The following is an 18,508-nucleotide window of genomic DNA, read 5'->3' as shown; positions in this document are numbered from 1 at the left end:
CAGATTCACTATGAGTTTTGACTTAACAGCCAGAAAAACTCCAATTAGACTATCAGCAGCTGAAGCCAGTCTGCATAAAGGATTTCTCAGACCCAGAAGCCTGAATGCAGATTGAGTGCTGCCCCCGACACCAAGCAGGGCAGATCTGAAAGTCCCAAGGTTACTGCCACCGACTCAGACAAACCTGGAATGAATGGAGGACACCAACAGGACCTTTGCCTCCTACAACAGCTAGTCACCCCTTTGGACAGCACAACCTGCCCTCACACAGTGCCACTCCCTCTCTTCTTCTTCCTTGCTTCTGGACCGAACAAATCTCCTTGCGGCCGGCCCCTGGCCTACAACACCCAGCCATGTGCTCATCACCCAACAGACTGGCAACAACTTCAGATGATAACTTCAAGAGTTATCCTCAACCTGCAGATCCGACGCTCTTCAGCCTAAAGGCATCTTGCAAGTATTGTACATTTTAATGCTAAACAGCGATTTAGTATTGATTTGTAAAGACTTTACCTTTGCTATTGCTAAAAGAAACTGATGAGTCCTTTCCAGATTGCCTTTGACATTTCATGTAGCTCTAGTAACAGCATCTCTTCCGGTTCAACACTATCATTACTCATTCTGACTTGCGTGTGTGTGTGTGTGTGTGTGTGACCCTTTATGTATGTTATGTTATGTGTTTGTTAGTTTAGTTATGTGTTTGTGAGTTAGTTAATAAAGATTGTGCACAATACACGTTTGGTTCTGACTCCGTCTGCTAATGAATTGCCTCTTAAGTGATAGATCCGGACTACGTGAGTAGTACAGTACAATAAGAAATATTATTTTTCCATAACTTGGAAATTGACATTTCTTAGAATGAATAAACAATCAACACTGAGCGTTCACTGGACGAACAGGTTAACTGATTGTAATGTTAATTTTAATGTAGCTACGTCCAGTTAATCTGATTAACGGATTTGCATATTCATAATTAATCATAATTAATAATCATAATGAGTTATGAATAATTATTAATATTTCCCCTTTGAGTTAATTTTCGCTACACCCGGTTAAAAAGTCCACTTTGGAGCACAAATTTTGTAATGTGGTCATGTGAGCAGTGAATTCGGCGCGCATTGCCGCTAATTCAGTTTTCAATATGTCCTCAAAACGTTTTATAGTGATCGCCATGTTGTCTTCCATATTCGCTCGGCCTACCGCGGCTGCTGATTTAGTTTTCTTCTTTATAGGAGAGGATGAGGGTGAAGAATACGCCAGTTTTCGACTGTGTGACATTTACAAAACAACAGAAAACAAAAAGACTACCCCAGGTGTCAAAAAAGAAAGTTAAAAGGCAGAAAACAAAGAGCTATGCGCGGAGCTTGATTAATGTGCGTCTAGGCCCATGAAAGCGTCACGTGATCCCCAATCAATAGGTATTTATTAACACAAAGGAGAAACACAACATCCAAAACACATTAACTAACATTCAGGACAGACAAGGAGTGAAGGGAGTGAGTCAATTATATAGGGAGTGATGCTGATCAGGAACAGGTGCAGGTGATCCGTGATGATGGGGAAATAACGAGGGAAGTGAGTGCAGGTGTGGAAACAAGAGGATGATGGGAAATGGAGTCCGGGAGACAAGGGATCTGTGACAGTACCTCCCCCTCCCGGTAGCCGCGTCCTCGTGCCGTAGATGTAACAACTGGGGAGGGGGGGTGGGCGTCCTGGAGACCTCATGCCGGTCCATCTCCAGGATGAGTCTATGAGTCCGGACCGCCATGGCGGGTCTGGAGCTGAAGGCAGCCATGGCGGGTCTGGAGCTGAGGGCAACCATGGCGGGTCTGGAGCTGAGGACAGCCATGGCGGGTATGGAGCCGTGGGCTGCCATGGTGGGTCTGGAGCCGTGGGCTGCCATGGCGGGTCAGAGGCCGTGGGTTGCCATGGCGGGTCAGGGGCCGTGGGCAGCCATGGAGTGTCAGGTGCCTTGGACGGCCATGGAGGGTCAGGTGCCTTGGACGGTCATGGAGGGTCAGGTGACTTGGACAGCCATGTAGGGTCAGGTGCCTTGGACGGCCTTGGAGGGTTAATGTCCGAGGGCGGCCATTGTGGGTCGATATCCGAGGGCGGCCATGGCGGAGCCCTACCCACATGTGTGGCGCCCACATGTACCCCACCCATGGGTACTTGAGTGGGCTCGGCGGAGAATGGAGATACTGGCTTGGCTGAGACTGGAGATACTGGCTCGGCTGAGACTGGAGCAGAGGGCTCGGCGGTGGCGGCGGCTGGAGCAGAGGGCTTGAAGAGGGATGAAGAAGCTTGCGGCTGAGACTGGAGAGGCTGGCTCGGCGGCTGAGACTGGAGAGGCTTGCTCGGCAGCTGAGACTGGAGAGGCTGGCTCGATGGCTGAGACTGGAGAGGCTGGCTCGGCGGCTGAGACTGGAGAGGCTGGCTCGGCGGCTGAGACTGGAGAGGCTGGCTCGTTGGCAGCTACTGGAGCGGCTGGCTCGTTGGCAGCTACTGGAGCGGCTGACTCGTTGGCAGCTACTGGAGCGGCTGGCTCGTTGGCAGCTACTGGAGCGGTTGCCTCGGCGAAGGAGCATGGAGCGGCTGGCTCGGCGAAGGAGCATGGAGTGGCTGGCTCGGCGAAGGAGCATGGAGTGGATTCAGTGAGGGCTGGAGCATAGTCGATGGGATTTGGAGTAGCTTCGGTCCAGAAGTCTATTAACCAGTCCTCCTCAATGGCTGGCATCTTTGGCTGCTCATGAGAGGCTGGAGCGTACTCGTCGAGGGTTGATGCAGGCTCGGAAAGAGCTGGAGCGGGTTCGCAGGAGACTAGAGAGGGCTCGCAAGAGACTGGAGAAAGCTTGCCCTTCTTCCTCTTCCTCTTCCTCCTCTTGGGTTTACTGGACCCAGCGGAGATTTGTGGGCCCGGCAGAATACAGTGGAACAATTCACTGGAGGGGTATGTGGAGGAAGACGGAGACTGACGAACCGGCCAGGCCACCCATGTTTCTGGAGGGACTGGACAAGATAAGCACTTAGAATCCTGAACCTCTTCGACAACGAATTTGGAGCAATTTAAATACAAGATTAAATTAATAGTATCGTTTAAGGAAACATAATCGTCAGGTTCATCAAAACGGATAGTGCTCTCGTCCAGTCCGTTCAGAAACAGGTCAATTAAGCGAGCATCTGACCAATTCAGATGGGAGGGAGTGATGCTGATCGGGAACAGATGCAGGTGATCCGTGATGATGGGGAGATGACGAGGGAAGTGAGTGCAGGTGTGGAAACAAGAGGATGATGGGAAATGGAGTCCGGGAGACAAGGGATCTGTGACACCTCATATAAACTGTTGGAAAGATACGAGAGTATGATAGAGGAAGTAAAAACAAGGATAAAAGCACAACAAAACAGACAAGCTAGGTATTATAATACCAGGCGGAAGGATGCGCACTTTCAACCTGGAGACCTAGTCTGGATCAGGACTCATCCACTTTCATCCACATCAGCAAAATTCTCTGCTAAGCTAGCGTCCAAGTGGGAGGGACCAGCTGTTATTGTGAACAAAGCAGGGCCAATAAATTACACAGTTACTTTGGGAAACCCACCAAATATTGATATTGTGAATGTGGTTAATATGAAACTATGGTACGGGCGATCTCCTGTAAAAGTTAGAACATTTTATTAACTCCTGTATGATTTTATTTTCCCTTATGTATTACTGTGTGTGAGCCCTACATTGATTATCGCGAGATGTATGTAACTGATTACGTCAGTCTACACCGGCAGTCCGGAAGTAAGCACTGTTACACCTGTATATAGGCAGGAGATGACAGTATAAGGGGGAAAAGAAAGGGAGCGCGAGTTTTGACGCTGAGTCGTGAACTGTTGGTGGTGGATAAACTGTACTGGCTGTTCCTCATTGGCAACTGTTGTTGCCGTCTCGATGTGGAGTATATTTTTTGGACTATTTTTGCTTGGATGACTCGCCTGTGAGGACTTTGAACACTTGGACACAACAAAAAGATTCTGCTATCGGACAATGCCTTCTGGTGAGACTGATCTTGTATTCATGCTACTCTGGACTGTTTGCGCACACACACACACACTCACACACACACACACACACACACGCACACACACACACACACACACACACACAAGCTCCCTAGTGCAATTTTCTATCGTGTTGTATTGCTTGTGCTTGGATGTTTGTTAATGATGTGGGTTGGGTTGTTGAAAATGGCCTTGTAAATACACAGGGGTTTATCAATATTTTATTGTTTGTTGTGGGTTATTCATAAGCATCGCTTGACGAAACAGACGTTCATTTTTATATAGTGTACCACCGCTATAATATTTAGTGGATTGTTACATAGGGATCATGCGCTGTCAGAAAGGTGGCTCATGCGCACACGTCAGGTGTGTTTGTGTCAGACATCAGACAGCTTTGTGGTCTCGCGAATGTAGAAAGCAAAAGCTGAATCCCGGACATTTTGGGCACATTTCCCGGATAGGGAACATTTTTTTTTAGGTCCAGATCACAGTCCAAACCAATGCTTATACAGTTTCTGGTAGTGCGTAGATCAAAAAGATAAATCCAAGATCAAAAAGATGAAAGATCCGCACATGAGAATGAAGTCAAAAAAGCACCAAAAATGTATTGTCCAGAGGCCATAAAAAGTGCAAAAGTGCAAAAAGTGCAAGTGCAGAGTGCACTTTTTGCACTTTTGGACTTTTTATGGCCTCTGGACAATAAATTTTTTGGAGCTTTTTTGACTTCATTCTCGTGTGCCGATCATTCATCTTTTAGACCCTATTAGAGTTACAAATGATTTGCTCTTATCATCAGATCGTGGTTGTATTATTGGATCTTAGTGCTGCATTCGACACTATTGATCACAAGATGTTGCCATTTGTGGAACTGCATTGGCATGGTTCAAATCATACTTATCTGACCGTTATCAGTTTGTAGTAGTAAACAAAGAGATGTCATATAGATCACAAGTTCAATATGGAGTACCACAAGGCTCAGTACTAGGACCGTTGCTTTTCACTCTGTACATGCTACCCTTGGGAGATATCATTAGGAAGCATATCATTAGCCTCCTTCCCTTTCCCTATAAAACACTATTAAAGTTATTCCAGTTTGCATGGATCTGTGGAAATGACTTATTTTTCTGTATTATGCAGGCCAGACAAGTAATATCAATATGTAAGAAAGACTAAGCATCTGGGCACATACACATTCATATACATGCGCATACCTATAGACTAAACACATAAATGAACCGCAAGAATGCATTAAAAGTCTTCTGTTTTCAGTTTAAAGGTGTTCCAGGACCCCTCTACCTCCCCAAACTGCACCTTCATCTTAGGTACCTTGCCCTTTGTAATCCTATATTTATTTACAGTGGGGGTATATCAGAGCTTGAGTTAAAGCTGCTTCATTGAGCCCCTCATCAGTGGAGAGCAAACCAAATAAGATAACCTGATATCTTAAAGACTATGTGGGCAAACAAACTTTATTTTAAAATTTATTTTCATACAAATTCCATAGAAACCATTTAGTTATTTTACTATGGTAGTGAGGTGCTATGTGCATGATTTAAACTGTTATGCATGATATTATGGAAAAACAATGGTTAATTTTAATAAAACTCAGACAGCCAAAATACTTAAATTTGACCATATAAAAATGAGGTTGTTACAATTTCTACAGATGTTACTGTTTTTGTTAATGAACATAAATTTACATCTGCATCCTAACTCAAGGTACTACCACTGTCAACTCAAGCTAATGTCAATTGTGCATTTTTAAGAGAGACAAAACATGTAATATTAATAATTTTGTGCCAAAGATATGTGCAATCAAAGTCAGGCAACACAAACCTGTTTCATGACTAGAAAAAAATATCACCTGTTTGAACATGCAGAATCTTAGAAACTCATTTTCATATTAAGATTTTTGTTTGTCATGTTGGCAATAAAGAGTAGTTTAAAACCACAATTAATGGTCTGGTTTCTACAACTTTCACTTAAATAGGCTTTTAAATTTGAAAGAAATAAAGATTTGACATTTATCGTGATATTTATCGATATCGACAGATATAAAAAATGTTATCATGTTATTTTTTTAGGCTATATCACCCAGCCCTGTGTGTCTGTACTGAATCTGTTTGCATTTGTTTGGAAGAGAGTGGGAGAAAGTGAATAAAACATTATTTTGTAGGAAAATAACAGAAATGCTTTGTGATTTACACCCTGTTTGTTATATTTATTTGTTTGGTCAATGTATTTGTGGGTTTTGGTTCTTTTGTTGTTGTAGGCTGTCAGGACCTTTGAAATAACTGAAATAATTTTTTGAAGTGATCTGGAACTGTAATGCAGTCAAGACCTGCCTGGAACTACTTTAGCTGTGTGTTTACTGGAAATAATTGCACACCTTAGAATGTTCATCAGCCAATAAAATGAAGCATTCAACAGCCCCATAGTATAACTAGAGCTAAAACTAAACTAAATTACTAAATTCTCAATAAGAACTTTTAATAAATACATCTAACAAATTAAGTTTAACTGTTTGTTAATAAGTGAAGGGTGTAATGCTGTTTTGGGAGTTTTTTAAATCAAAATTATTTCTGCTCTACATACTTGAGTTTACCCAGTTTGTAGTTTGAATGGTTGAGTTTATCAGTCAGCAGCTTGACTCCTGAATCTCCTGGGTGATTGTAGCTCAGATCCAGCTCTCTCAGGTGTGAAGAGTTTGAACTCAGAGCTGAAGACACATAACCACAGCCATCCTCTGTCACCATACAGCCAGACAATCTACAAAGACATAGAGTCCACATGACATAGGTTTGGCAATCAGACATGACAATCACACACTGACCTGTGGAGTTTGTATTTGCAGCTGTTACTTTCTCTAGATTCATTCTCTATTTTAGCCTTTTATTGGGTATTAATTTCTTTTAATTGTTTAAAAACACTGACGAGTAACCAGCAGTAATTTCAAGTCATTACTTTTCAGTGGTGTACAAAGTACTCGAAAACCATACTTGAGTTAAAGTATAGAGATCTTACCAGAAAATGACTTTGGTAGAAGTTAAAGTCACTGTTTAGAATGTTATTTGAGTAAAAGTTTGTGATGTTTCTTGTACTTGAGTATGAAAAGTTTTTTTTTTTTATTTGTAGTAAAGCGAGCGGCACTACTCGCTTCAGGGAGGGGAACAGTAACAGGAGTCCGTGAGGGATGGAAAAAAAAATAATGATAAAAAAAGACTTCCGTGCAGGGTGTACTTTATTTACAGTGCCAGTAAATGAGGCATTTCACTCATTAAATCAACCTTAAGCAATAGTTCTCACAATTCAAATAAATATATTCATCGTCCTCAATAACACAGAAACATGTACATTTTCAACACATATTTTACACATAATCTCGCCCCACCACACACAAGACAATGGTTTAGCCGGCGTCCGGTTGTGCTGCGCTGGCACGACCAACCGTTACGTCATAAGCAGGCACCCTCCGTGTGCTCTGTTTGTCCGATGCAGCATTTAAGGCTGGTTTATACTTCTGACGAGCTGCTTCTTCTTTGGCTTTTGTTTTGATACTCAACATGACCGCGGACACCGCCTCCTAGTGGTCTGCATGCACGTCGGCGCAGACAACAACGCAGAAGTATAAATGAAAACAGACGCATAGCCTATGGTGCTCCGGCGTAGGTCCGACGCTGAAGTATAAATCAGCCTTTACCCACCGAAAAACCGACTAAACCCAGGCAAACAATCAATTGAACGAAGATAAGACATGGACAGTGTGTGTGTGTAAAATGATCGGGCATGAGACTGGGCTGAGGGAAAATGTGTTGTGGAGGAATGTCCGTGAGCCATCAGCCCGGCGTGTGCACCCGCTTTGCCGACGGCAGAAACAGCAGTTAAGGAGAGGGAAATGGAGAGTGAATGGGGTATGTATCCAGGTGTGTGTGTGTGTGTGTGTGTGCGCGTGCGTGTCCAGCGGGAAATAATTTATCACAAAATTAAACATACTTAAAGGTGCCCTAGATTCAAAAATTGAATTTACCTCGGCATAGTTAAATAACAAGAGTTCAGTACATGGAAAAGACATACAGTGAGTCTCAAACTCCATTGTTTCCTCCTTCTTATATAAATCTCATTTGTTTAAAAGACCTCCGAAGAACAGGCGAATCTCAACATAACACCGACTGTTACGTAACAGTCGGGGTGTACGCCCCCAATATTTGCATAATGCCAGCCCATGTTCAAGGGATTACACAAGCCAGTATTAACGTCTGGATCTGTGCACAGACGAAGCATCAGACTAGGTAAGCAAGCAAGAACAACAGCGAAAAATGGCAGTTGGAGCAATAATAACTGACATGATCCATGATATCATGATATTTTTACTGATATTTGTAAATTGTCTTTCTAAATGTTTCGTTAGCATGTTGCTAATTTACTGTTAAATGTGGTTAAAGTTACCATCGTTTCTTACTGTATTCACGGAGACAAGAGAGCCATCGCTATTTTCATTTTTAAACACTTGCAGTCTGTATAATGCATAAAAACTTCATTCTTTATAAATCTCTCCAACAGTGTGTAATGTTAGCTTTAGCCACGGAGCACTGCCTCAAATTCACTCAGAATAAAACGTTAACATCCAAATAAATACTTTACTCACATAATTCGAAGCATGCATACAGCATGCATGACGAACATCTTGTAAAGATCCATTTGAGGGTTATATTAGCTGTGTGAACTTTGTAAATGCACTGTAATAGTCGAGAGCTCGTTTGGCAGGGAGCACGCGATTTAAAGGGGCGGCGCCTAGTGTAAATCAGTGCATTGTTAATGATGCCCCAAAATAGGCAGTTAAAAAAATTAATTTAAAAAAATCTATGGGGTATTTTGAGCTGAAACTTCACAGACACATTCAGGAGACACCTTAGACTTATATTACATCTTGTGAAAAATCATTCTTGGGCATCTTTAAGTATTGAAAGTAAAAGTACAAGTAAATTTAAAATACAAAAGGAGAAAAAAAAAATCTTAAATTATTCTATACACAGTTTGAGCAGGAAGATTGTGTTAAGTTTTAACTCTCTTACATTTTGTTTATTTGAATTAAAAAAAAGGCTAAATGTTTATTGTAATTTTTAAATATAAAAAATACTAAAATATTAATTATACATTGATCGTTCATGTTAATTCATAGTGCATTATAACTAATGTAAGACAACTTTAAAAAGTTAAAATGTAAATGTTGAAATTAAAGATGAACAATAGTTTTATTAACCTTATTTAATGTTACAAATGGACTTTTATTGTAAAGTGTTACCATTACATATAAATCCAAACAGTCATGCTTAAAAATTACCATCTTTACACACAAAGACATAGCATGGGTCTATTATATGTATTCTTTCGCCCATTCTTTGGCTCTATTTTAGAAAACTTGATTGTCTAATCAAAATATGTGTCACAGTGCCGATAAAAGAACTGAAATCTAATACATTTCTGATTTGTTATGCTTCTGTCGCTGTATGATGAGAATACATTTTAAATATTCAACTTCACTGGATAATGAATGCATAACAACGAACAAATGGATATAAACTAATGCAAATGAATGCTAACAATCGTGACATTAAATCGTGACATATGTTTTTGTGGTAACGCTTTAGATTACAGCCCGGAAAGTACTGTGTAATTACAACAAATTTACAGCGTAACTTTCAATAATTATAGTGTAACTATACAGTAAGTATGTGTAAGTATAGGGGAACAATATGTAAAGTATTGGGAATAAAGGGGTAACAACCAGGAAAATAACAAATTATTTATACTGTAAATATTTTATAACTAAGGGGTACATATGACATATAACTAAGGGGTAAGTATGACATTACGGGCCGTAAATTAAAGTGGAACTTGTTACACTCTTATTTCATGTAGTTATAGGGTAAATATGACATTACGGGCCGTAAATTAAAGTGGAGCTTGTTACCCTCTTATTTCATGTAGTTATAGGGTAAATATGACATTACGGGCCGTAAATTAAAGTGGAGCTTGTTACACTCTTGTTTCATGTAGTTACAGGGTAAGTAATTAATAAAAAATAAATAAATAAATAAAAACGCAAACAGTCATATCACTTGGAAAACTTTATTTGAAAAACAACTTATTTCAAAACAGATTTAAAGTTGTAACACTTCTTATTTGTTTCTCTTGCTTGGCTTTCTCCTCCTCTTGTTCCTCTTTTTCTTTCTTTCCACTGATGAATCTTAAGAGGGAATCCTATTTGCTATTCTGTATTATAAGAAAATACAGTACACCCGGAAATGTGCTCACCGTTTACTCATCTTTTACCCTCATGCCATCTGAGATGTATACGACTTTCCTTCTTAAGATGAACACAAAAAGGATTTTAGGAAAAAAAATAAATCATCTGGGAACGCTTTATAATGCAAGCTCACGTGTTCCTAAAAGTCGAAGCATCAAACAGCACATACAGCAATAACTACAGTAATCCATACGACCCTAATGGATGAATCGATGTCTTCTTAAGTGAAACGATACATATTTGTAAGAAAAAATACCAAATATTTGAATATTTTTAAAACTTTCGACCAACTGTCTCCTGCGCGTGCATGCAAGGGTTGAGAGTTCATGCTTGACGTAACTTGAAGCGTGACGTAAGTGTGCCGAGAAACTCACGCAGATGTTGGATGCCGTCATTTTTTTTTTTTTTTTTTTTTTTTTTTTTTTAGTAATGCTCACAACAAAATACACAGAATAACAGATAATGAGAATGAGAAACAAACAAGACAGAATAACAGAGACGGCAGTTCTTGTGCGAGTTTCACACGAATATCCCGCGAGAACGTCATGAAAGCTTCACGTTGCTCATTTCAATGTGCTTCGTCAAACGCAAAGTCGACTCTCATGCAGGCGCTGGTGACAGTTGGTCAGAAGCGAAAAGATGAATAGCCTAAACCATGAGAAAATTTCGGGGTGTGCTATATTTTCTTATAATACAGAACAGCAATGAGATTCCTTCTTAAGATTCATCAGCTGAGAAACAAGAGGAGGAGGAAGCCAAGCGAGAAACAACAACCAAAAAACGGACAAAACTTGTTACTTTCTGTCAGGAAAGTAACTCTTTAGAGTTTGAAATGAAGTTGATTTAAAAAAATGAATAATAAGTGTTGTAGACCTGTTTTTAATAAAGTTGTTTTTCAAATAAAGTTTTGGAGTCAGTGATATCAGATTTTTTGCATTTTATTAATTACTTACCCTGTAACTACTGTACATGAAATAAGAGGGTAACAAGCTCCACTTTAATTTACAGCCCGTAATGTCATATTTACCCTGTAACTACATGAAATACGAGGGTAACAAGCTCCACTTTAATTTACAGCCCGTAATGTCATATTTACCCTGTAACTACTTGAAATAAGAGGGTAACAAGCTCTACTTTAATTTACAGCCCGTAATGTCATATTTACCCTGTAACTACATGAAATAAGAGGGTAACAAGCTCCACTTTAATTTACGGACCGTAATGTCATATTTACCCTATAACTACATGAAATAAGAGGGTAACAAGCTCCACTTTAATTTACAGCCCGTAATGTCATACTTACCCCTTAGTTATATGTCATACATACCCCTTAGTTATAAAATATTTACAGTATAAATAATTTGTTATTTTCCTGGTTGTTACCCCTTTATTCCCAATACTTTACATATTGTTCCCCTATACTTACACATACTTACTGTATAGTTACACTATAATTATCGATAGTTATGCTGTAAATTCATTGTAATTACGCAGTACTTTCCGGGCTGTAATCTAAAGCGTTACCGTTTTTGTCACATTGTTTTAACCGCTTGAGGTACTACTAAAGTTAACATCCTCTCAACCTCGACGGCAAACATATCACTGTTCTCCACTAATGCAGCATCTAGTCAACAAACTAATTACTTTATAATGATATGAAAATATGTACTGTAGTGTAAACTGTATAACATACCGTTTGGTTGTTGTCTGTTTCAATCCGTTTTTGAAGTGTCCTGCTCTGTGTAGAGCAACAGCCTCACGTCATGTGTCAAGACTAACTCTACGAGGCATGAGTGATAGTTTTTATTTTGCCTCTAGAGGTCGCTCTCGTACTGTATAATGGCAGCGCACTCCAGCAATGGCCGCAACCCAGAAAATTAAATCAACCGCGGTTGTGCGAGCACTTGTTTGCACATGCTTGCAGTCTGTGTTCTTTCGACTTTATTTTGTAATAAGTAACGAAAATGCAGATGTACAGATTCTCCCTAAAAATACTTAAATACTGTATCGAAGTATTATTATTTCGTTACATTACACCACTGTTACTTTTTTCTTCAAATGTCATTTTGAATTAAAAATATACTTACATTTAGACAAGAAACATTGACAGAGTCATACAAATAAGAGTGAATGTAGGGGGGTCAGCGGTCGCGCCGGTGATACCACGTCGCTTTTTTCTCATCAGTGTGAAAGAGATTGAAAATACTACGTCGAATTTGGTCATACATACCAGTGTTATACATCATTTGAAACTGTTAAGTATCTACTTTTATTTGTGTACACACAAAAAACGTAGTGCTTTTCATAAAATAAAGGGAAAAAACATGATGCGCAATCAGATGTTTCTCTCTCAGTGAGGTAAATTCTGAAATACGTCTGAAAATGAACAAACTCAGCAAATACTTGCCACACAGACACGAGAGATACTTCTACATTATGCTTTGAATGTCTACTTTTAAATTAAGTCAAACCAAAAATAAATATTCTCGGTTTATTCGAAACCAAGGAGAGGTCTTTTACTTCTCCCTTCATTATGTTACACACCCCGGCACCATTCACATGGTCAATAGTTTGGCTGAACTATATGCATCGCACAAGCCCCCAACCCCCAACCCCAACCCCCAACCCCACTTTCCAGACAATGAGGAAGAACTTACTTTTTCCTCAGAGGAAGATTGCAACTCAGACAACGAACAGTTGCATTTTGAACACCGAATTGATCCTGACGAGGATATTGTTTGGTGTTATATAAATCTTTTTTCTGATAATATAAAACTCATATAAATTTCATACTATATTTTGCCTAGTTTTGTCTTGCTTTTTTCAGCTTACAGGAAATATTGCCTTACAAATATCTAAACTTATTTGTAATGTATTTCTCTAATTTCTGGTAAGCTTATGACACTGCGTGTGTAGCTTGTTTGTAAATATCTGATTAAGTGTAAATATGATCTGATTTAGTGCAAATATATTTTAGCCTACGGCAAAATAATATGATACCATCTAAACAGTAGACATTATATTTTTATATATAAATGTTCGGTTTGGGTTAGCCTATGACACTGCTTATGCTAAAATACAGCCTTATGCCTAATGTTTTAAATGCACTAAATGAGTGTACTCTATATGGCTAATCAACAGATACTCAAGGTCTACGGCCAATCAATAAATATTTGTCCATCCTATGGCACATCCTCAACAGACATATACATACATTGTGCGTCCATACCCACTAATTTATCAGTTTACTTTGGACAGTTTGTTTAGGAATGTGGCTGCATCATGCTCGCCTTTACTGGCACCTCACACAAGGGCACACTTACTCATACCAAGTGCACAGACGTAATATTTTACAGATGTAATTGTGTTTACATCAGCAACATCTGCTGTCTTTGTTATGTATGGGCATTATTGATTGATAATGATAATATAATAGCTATATATATAATAGTTGTGTTATCAGCATAAGTGCATAGACAACTGTACATCATCTTAATGCAAAACGTATATTTACCTGTTTGAAATTACAGAAAACAGTATTGTCTTTGTTGTGCATGGTGATAATATAATAATAATATAAATATTATTATATTATAATATTATATTATTATTAATAATAATATAAAACTTATTATTGCCAATTGCCAATATTACAATGTCACTTACAAATGTTTGTGTATATATGCTCAAGTGTAAACGTTGTGATAGCACTTTTATAGCCAGGGCAAACTTAGTAAGCAAATACCAGTTCTTTTACTTTTGTAAGCATATAATTTGCTGAAATAAAATATTTTCAATTTGCTGTCTCATAATTCACTACTTGACACTTGCATATAATCAGATAAAGTAAAGGATATATATATTTAATGTGCTGTCCAGGGGGAGGGCTCCGAGTTTGGAATTTGGCCCAAACCCAGAGTACTGTCCCCAAGTATAGTTAGGAGTGAGGAGGTAAGCACTGAAGGTAAGCACTGATTAAAAACTCTGGCATTTTGAACTGCGAGTGGATTCTGATGAACTTAAATGCCCCTGATCAGCCATTGTGTTCAACAAATCAACAGATATGTTGACTTTGACAGTTTTCAGAGTGCAAACACAAATCTGCCCTGGATCATTTGCTAAATATGTTTTGCCAAATCAGATGGGGCCCTCTGATTCCCTGAGGCCCTAAGCGGCCACTTCGTTTATTGGTTAGGTCCATCTCTGATTATAGCATAGTTAATCATTTTAAAACCATTCACCTCATTATCTCCAGCTGACAGTTTGAACTCTTCAGTCCATCAGAAAGAAGCTTCACTCCAGAATCCTGCAGGTCATTGTTACTCAGGTCCAGCTCTTTCAGGACAGAGTTTGAGGATTGTAGAGCTGAAGACAAACTCTCACAACACTGAGCAGTGAGATTACATGTTGGAAATCTGAAGAATTAAAACAATGTTATTGCATACAGAATACATTTTAGGGTCATTTTTAATTATTAACTTATTGCAAATAAATAAATATTTGAACTTAAACCTCAATATCTCCAGCCGACAGATTGGACTCCTCAGTCCATCAAAAAGAAGATTCACTCCAGAATCCTGCAGGTCATTGTTACTGAGGTCCAGCTCTACTAGGACAGAGTTTGAGGATTGTAGAGCTGAAGATAAACTTTCACAGGACTGAGCAGTGAGATTACAGCACTGTAGCCTGTGTAAAGAACAAAACAAATGGCAACAGTAATGCTTACTTGGTAGCATTTATAAACTAGAGCTTGACAAAACTTTTGACTGTAATGATGAAAGCAAACTAAAACAAATTTCTCTTCATAAAACATCAAACCAGTATTTATATTATCACACACATTGCATTTATGAATATTTCTGAACAGTCTAGTCCAACAAGCCACCCATGTAAAAAGAAGGCCCAAATACAAAAAACTAAAAGTGTATATAAATTAATGCAAAGAAGATCCTCACAGTGCTCTTCTGGTGTTTTTGATCACTGGCAGCAGTTTTATCAGTGCTTCATCAGATCTTCTGTATTTCTGCAGTTCAAATGTCTCTTGAGTCTCTTCTGACATGAGGAGCACAAACACCAGACCAGACCACTGAGCAGAGGAGAGATTCTGTGCTGAAAGATTTCCTGAGATAAAATTCTTCTGGATTTCCTCCACAGAATCATCTTCCAGTTCACTCAGACAGTGGAAGAGATTGATGATTCTTTCCACTGATTTCTCCATCTGTATTGTCTTTTTGATATAGTCAACAGTGTCTTCAATGTACCCTGCTTTCAGTTTCAGTTTTGGCAGTAGCTCCTTCAGGTCACTCTGATTGGACTCCAGTGAGAGACCCAGAAGGAACCGGAGGAAAAGGTCCAGGTGTCCATTCTCGCTTTGTACAGCCTTGTTGATTGCAGCCTTATGAAGTTTGAACAGTGGCTTTTTGGAGAAATACCATTTCAGTTTTTCTATCCAGGATTCAAGAAATGGGTTCGTTTTCTTGTGTTTGCTAATCAAAAACACATAAAGAGCAGCAAGGAATTCCTGTACACTGAGATGTACGAAGCTGTACACATTTCTTGTTGAAACCTTTTCCTCCTGAAACAGTCGAGTGCATAAACCAGAGTACACAGACCCTTCGCTGACATCTAGTCCACATTCCTCAAGATCTTCTTTGTAGAAAATCAGATTTCCTTTCTTCAGCTGTTGAAAGGCCAGTTTCCCAAGCTTCAGAATAATCTGATCAAAAGACCTGGCATTGGCTTTCGATTTAGGGTCACAGTATTTTTTTTCCATCTGTTGCTGCTGAGAAATTAAAAAGCTTGTGTACATCTCTGTGAGAGTTGTTGGTGTTTTGTCAATGCTCTCTCTAGCCAGTAGAGGCTGAAGAACAGTGAGAGAGATCCAGCAGAAGACAGGGATATGGCACATGATGTACAGACTCCTAGATTTCTTGATATGACTGATGATTTTTTCAGAAACCTCAGGACTGTTTTTGATGAAGTATTGCTCTTTCTGTTCATCGTTGAATCCACGCACTTCAGTCACCTGATCAATGTAATCACGAGGTATCAGACTGGATGCTGCTGGTCTGGATGTGATCCAGATGAGAGCAGAGGGAACCAGATGTCTTTTGATAAGGTTTATTATTATCTTACTCACTGTTGTTTTTTCATTTGCATTTGTAAATATGTCATCTTCTTTAAAGCTCAAAGGAAAGCGACATTCATCCAGCCCATCAAAGATGAACATAACTTTACCATCAACTTCAGGAAGAGAGGGCAGTTCTTCAGGACACCTAAAGAAGTATTTGTTTAGCAGTCCCATGAGACTGTACTCTTCTTTAATCAAATTCAATCTACGGAATGGAAGTGGAAATATGAAGACTATATCCTGATTTTCTGTTCCTTCAGCCCAGTCAAAAATGAATTTATTCACAGAGACAGTTTTTCCCACTCCTGCGATCCCCATTGTCAGCACTTTTCTGTTTCGTTGACCTGTATTACACTGGACTTTAAACATGTCATTACACTTGATTTGCGTCTCTTTGGCAGTCAATCGGTTGTGATTTGATTCGATCTGTATCACTTCATGGTCGTTCACTCTTCCTCCAGTTTCATTCTCCACAACATATAAATCGGTGTAGATATCGTTCAGGTATTCCCGATGACCCGTCTGTGAATTACCAACTAATATCTTCTCGTGGTCCTGTTTTAATTTGTTCTTCAGTCTACGGCTGGTCTCTGTGTAATCATGGGGAGTAGCTTGACTGGCATCTGCAGTGGAGCCTTTAAGAAAGAGGGAGAAAAAACAGCAAAGACTAAGTGAATGTGCTTTTCATAAATTCATGCATCTACTATATTCAAATTAATCTTCCTGCAACAGTATTTACACACACATCTTATAAGTACTTGAATAAATTCTGGCCCTGCAATTGTTGCTTGCTGTTATATTTTCTCTTGTTTCCATGTACAGGCAGTGATTGTTATTTACCCCATTTCTCTTTTGAATGAGCTCCAACAGCGGCAGATGTCTTTATATTGCCTTCAGCCTGACCTGTTAGTGAGAGAGAGAGAGAGTATTACACACTGGGAAACATAAATCACAAAAACACATCAGCAGAGTAAAGAGAAAAGTTAAGTCAAACCATCACATTGGTAAACAGTCAATCACATTACAGTCACAGAGAATTAAACGTTACCTGGCTTGTGTTTGTTCTCCAGCTGCTCAGCCAGATTATTCTGGTTCATCTTCCTCAGGATCTCCACCGTGATCTTCACAGCTTCTTCTTGTCCAAAACATGCCACCATCTTATCCACAGTTTTTAACCTATCTGCATTCTCCATATCAGAATTTGATATATGCTCATGATTTTTTAAGTGCCACTGAAACGTCTTCAGTTCAGCTTCTAGCAGTTCATTCAGCGATTTCTCAAGCAGCTCTTCAACAGGCGCCATCTCCCTTCACCGATTCACAGCTGCAGGATGAAAAAAAAGATCTGGGCCCGTATGTATAAAGCTGCTCAGAGTAAAATTTTAGTCTTAAGTGTGTCAAAATTCTAAGAATGACGTAATTTTACTCTTATTCTTAGACTTAAGAATAAGTGTGATTCATAAAGGTTGCTAAGTGTCAAGACTAGATCATAGCTCTTAAATTATTTAAGAGAGCTGGAGAGGTGTCTTAACCAAGTTAAGATTAACAAGAGGGCAGCAGAGAAGAGGAGACACACACTTTCCAATGAAGATATGATGTATTGGAGTTATATGATGATGTAGCCCTGAGTGTTTATTGCGCCTTTAAGAGACACACATAAATATTGCCCCCTTTAAATTTTGATTTCGGTAATGGAGTTCTGATAATAAGAATTACGGTGACAATTGATGATAATACTGCTGCGATGTATTTTTAGAAAAAGTGTTATTGTTGTGAAACTCAGCTTCACCAATAGAGGGCACCCTAAGCATTACACTAGGCTGAGGATTGGTCACTGACGGTAATAGAGTGAAAGAGCGCTCAGTATGTAATGAGTGAGTTCGAGTGTACACGCTACATAGAGTGTTCCTGATCTAACCTGTCTTTTTCATACTTTTATACAGGTAAGCTGACGAAAATTCACCCTCTAGCAAATCACAACAGTATTATGTGCGTATAAAACTGTAGTTCTTGCGAGAAATATA

At 39.3% G+C, this 18,508-nt stretch overlaps 1 protein-coding gene across 1 annotated transcript in view; it reads right to left on the bottom strand.

The window, feature by feature from the left end:
- LOC125254180 (NACHT, LRR and PYD domains-containing protein 12-like) overlaps positions 1-18,012 on the bottom strand; it is a 45,265-nt gene extending 27,253 nt beyond the window's left edge. Inside the window, exons 1-6 of the mRNA XM_048168653.1 lie at positions 17,533-18,012; positions 17,325-17,387; positions 15,310-17,119; positions 14,867-15,040; positions 14,596-14,769; positions 6,643-6,816 (exon numbers count right to left, since the gene is read on the bottom strand). Coding sequence (XP_048024610.1) covers positions 6,643-6,816; positions 14,596-14,769; positions 14,867-15,040; positions 15,310-17,119; positions 17,325-17,387; positions 17,533-17,788 — 2,651 coding nt within the window. The 5' untranslated portion in view covers positions 17,789-18,012. The remainder of the gene's footprint in view (positions 1-6,642; positions 6,817-14,595; positions 14,770-14,866; positions 15,041-15,309; positions 17,120-17,324; positions 17,388-17,532) is intronic.
- Between the last annotated feature and the right edge of the window lie 496 nt (positions 18,013-18,508).

The sequence above is a fragment of the Megalobrama amblycephala genome, linkage group LG19 (genome assembly GCF_018812025.1).
Source record: "Megalobrama amblycephala isolate DHTTF-2021 linkage group LG19, ASM1881202v1, whole genome shotgun sequence".
NCBI lineage: Eukaryota > Metazoa > Chordata > Actinopteri > Cypriniformes > Xenocyprididae > Megalobrama > Megalobrama amblycephala.
The sequence above is the reverse complement of the archived record's forward strand: the minus strand, read 5'-3'. Positions and strand labels throughout refer to the sequence as shown.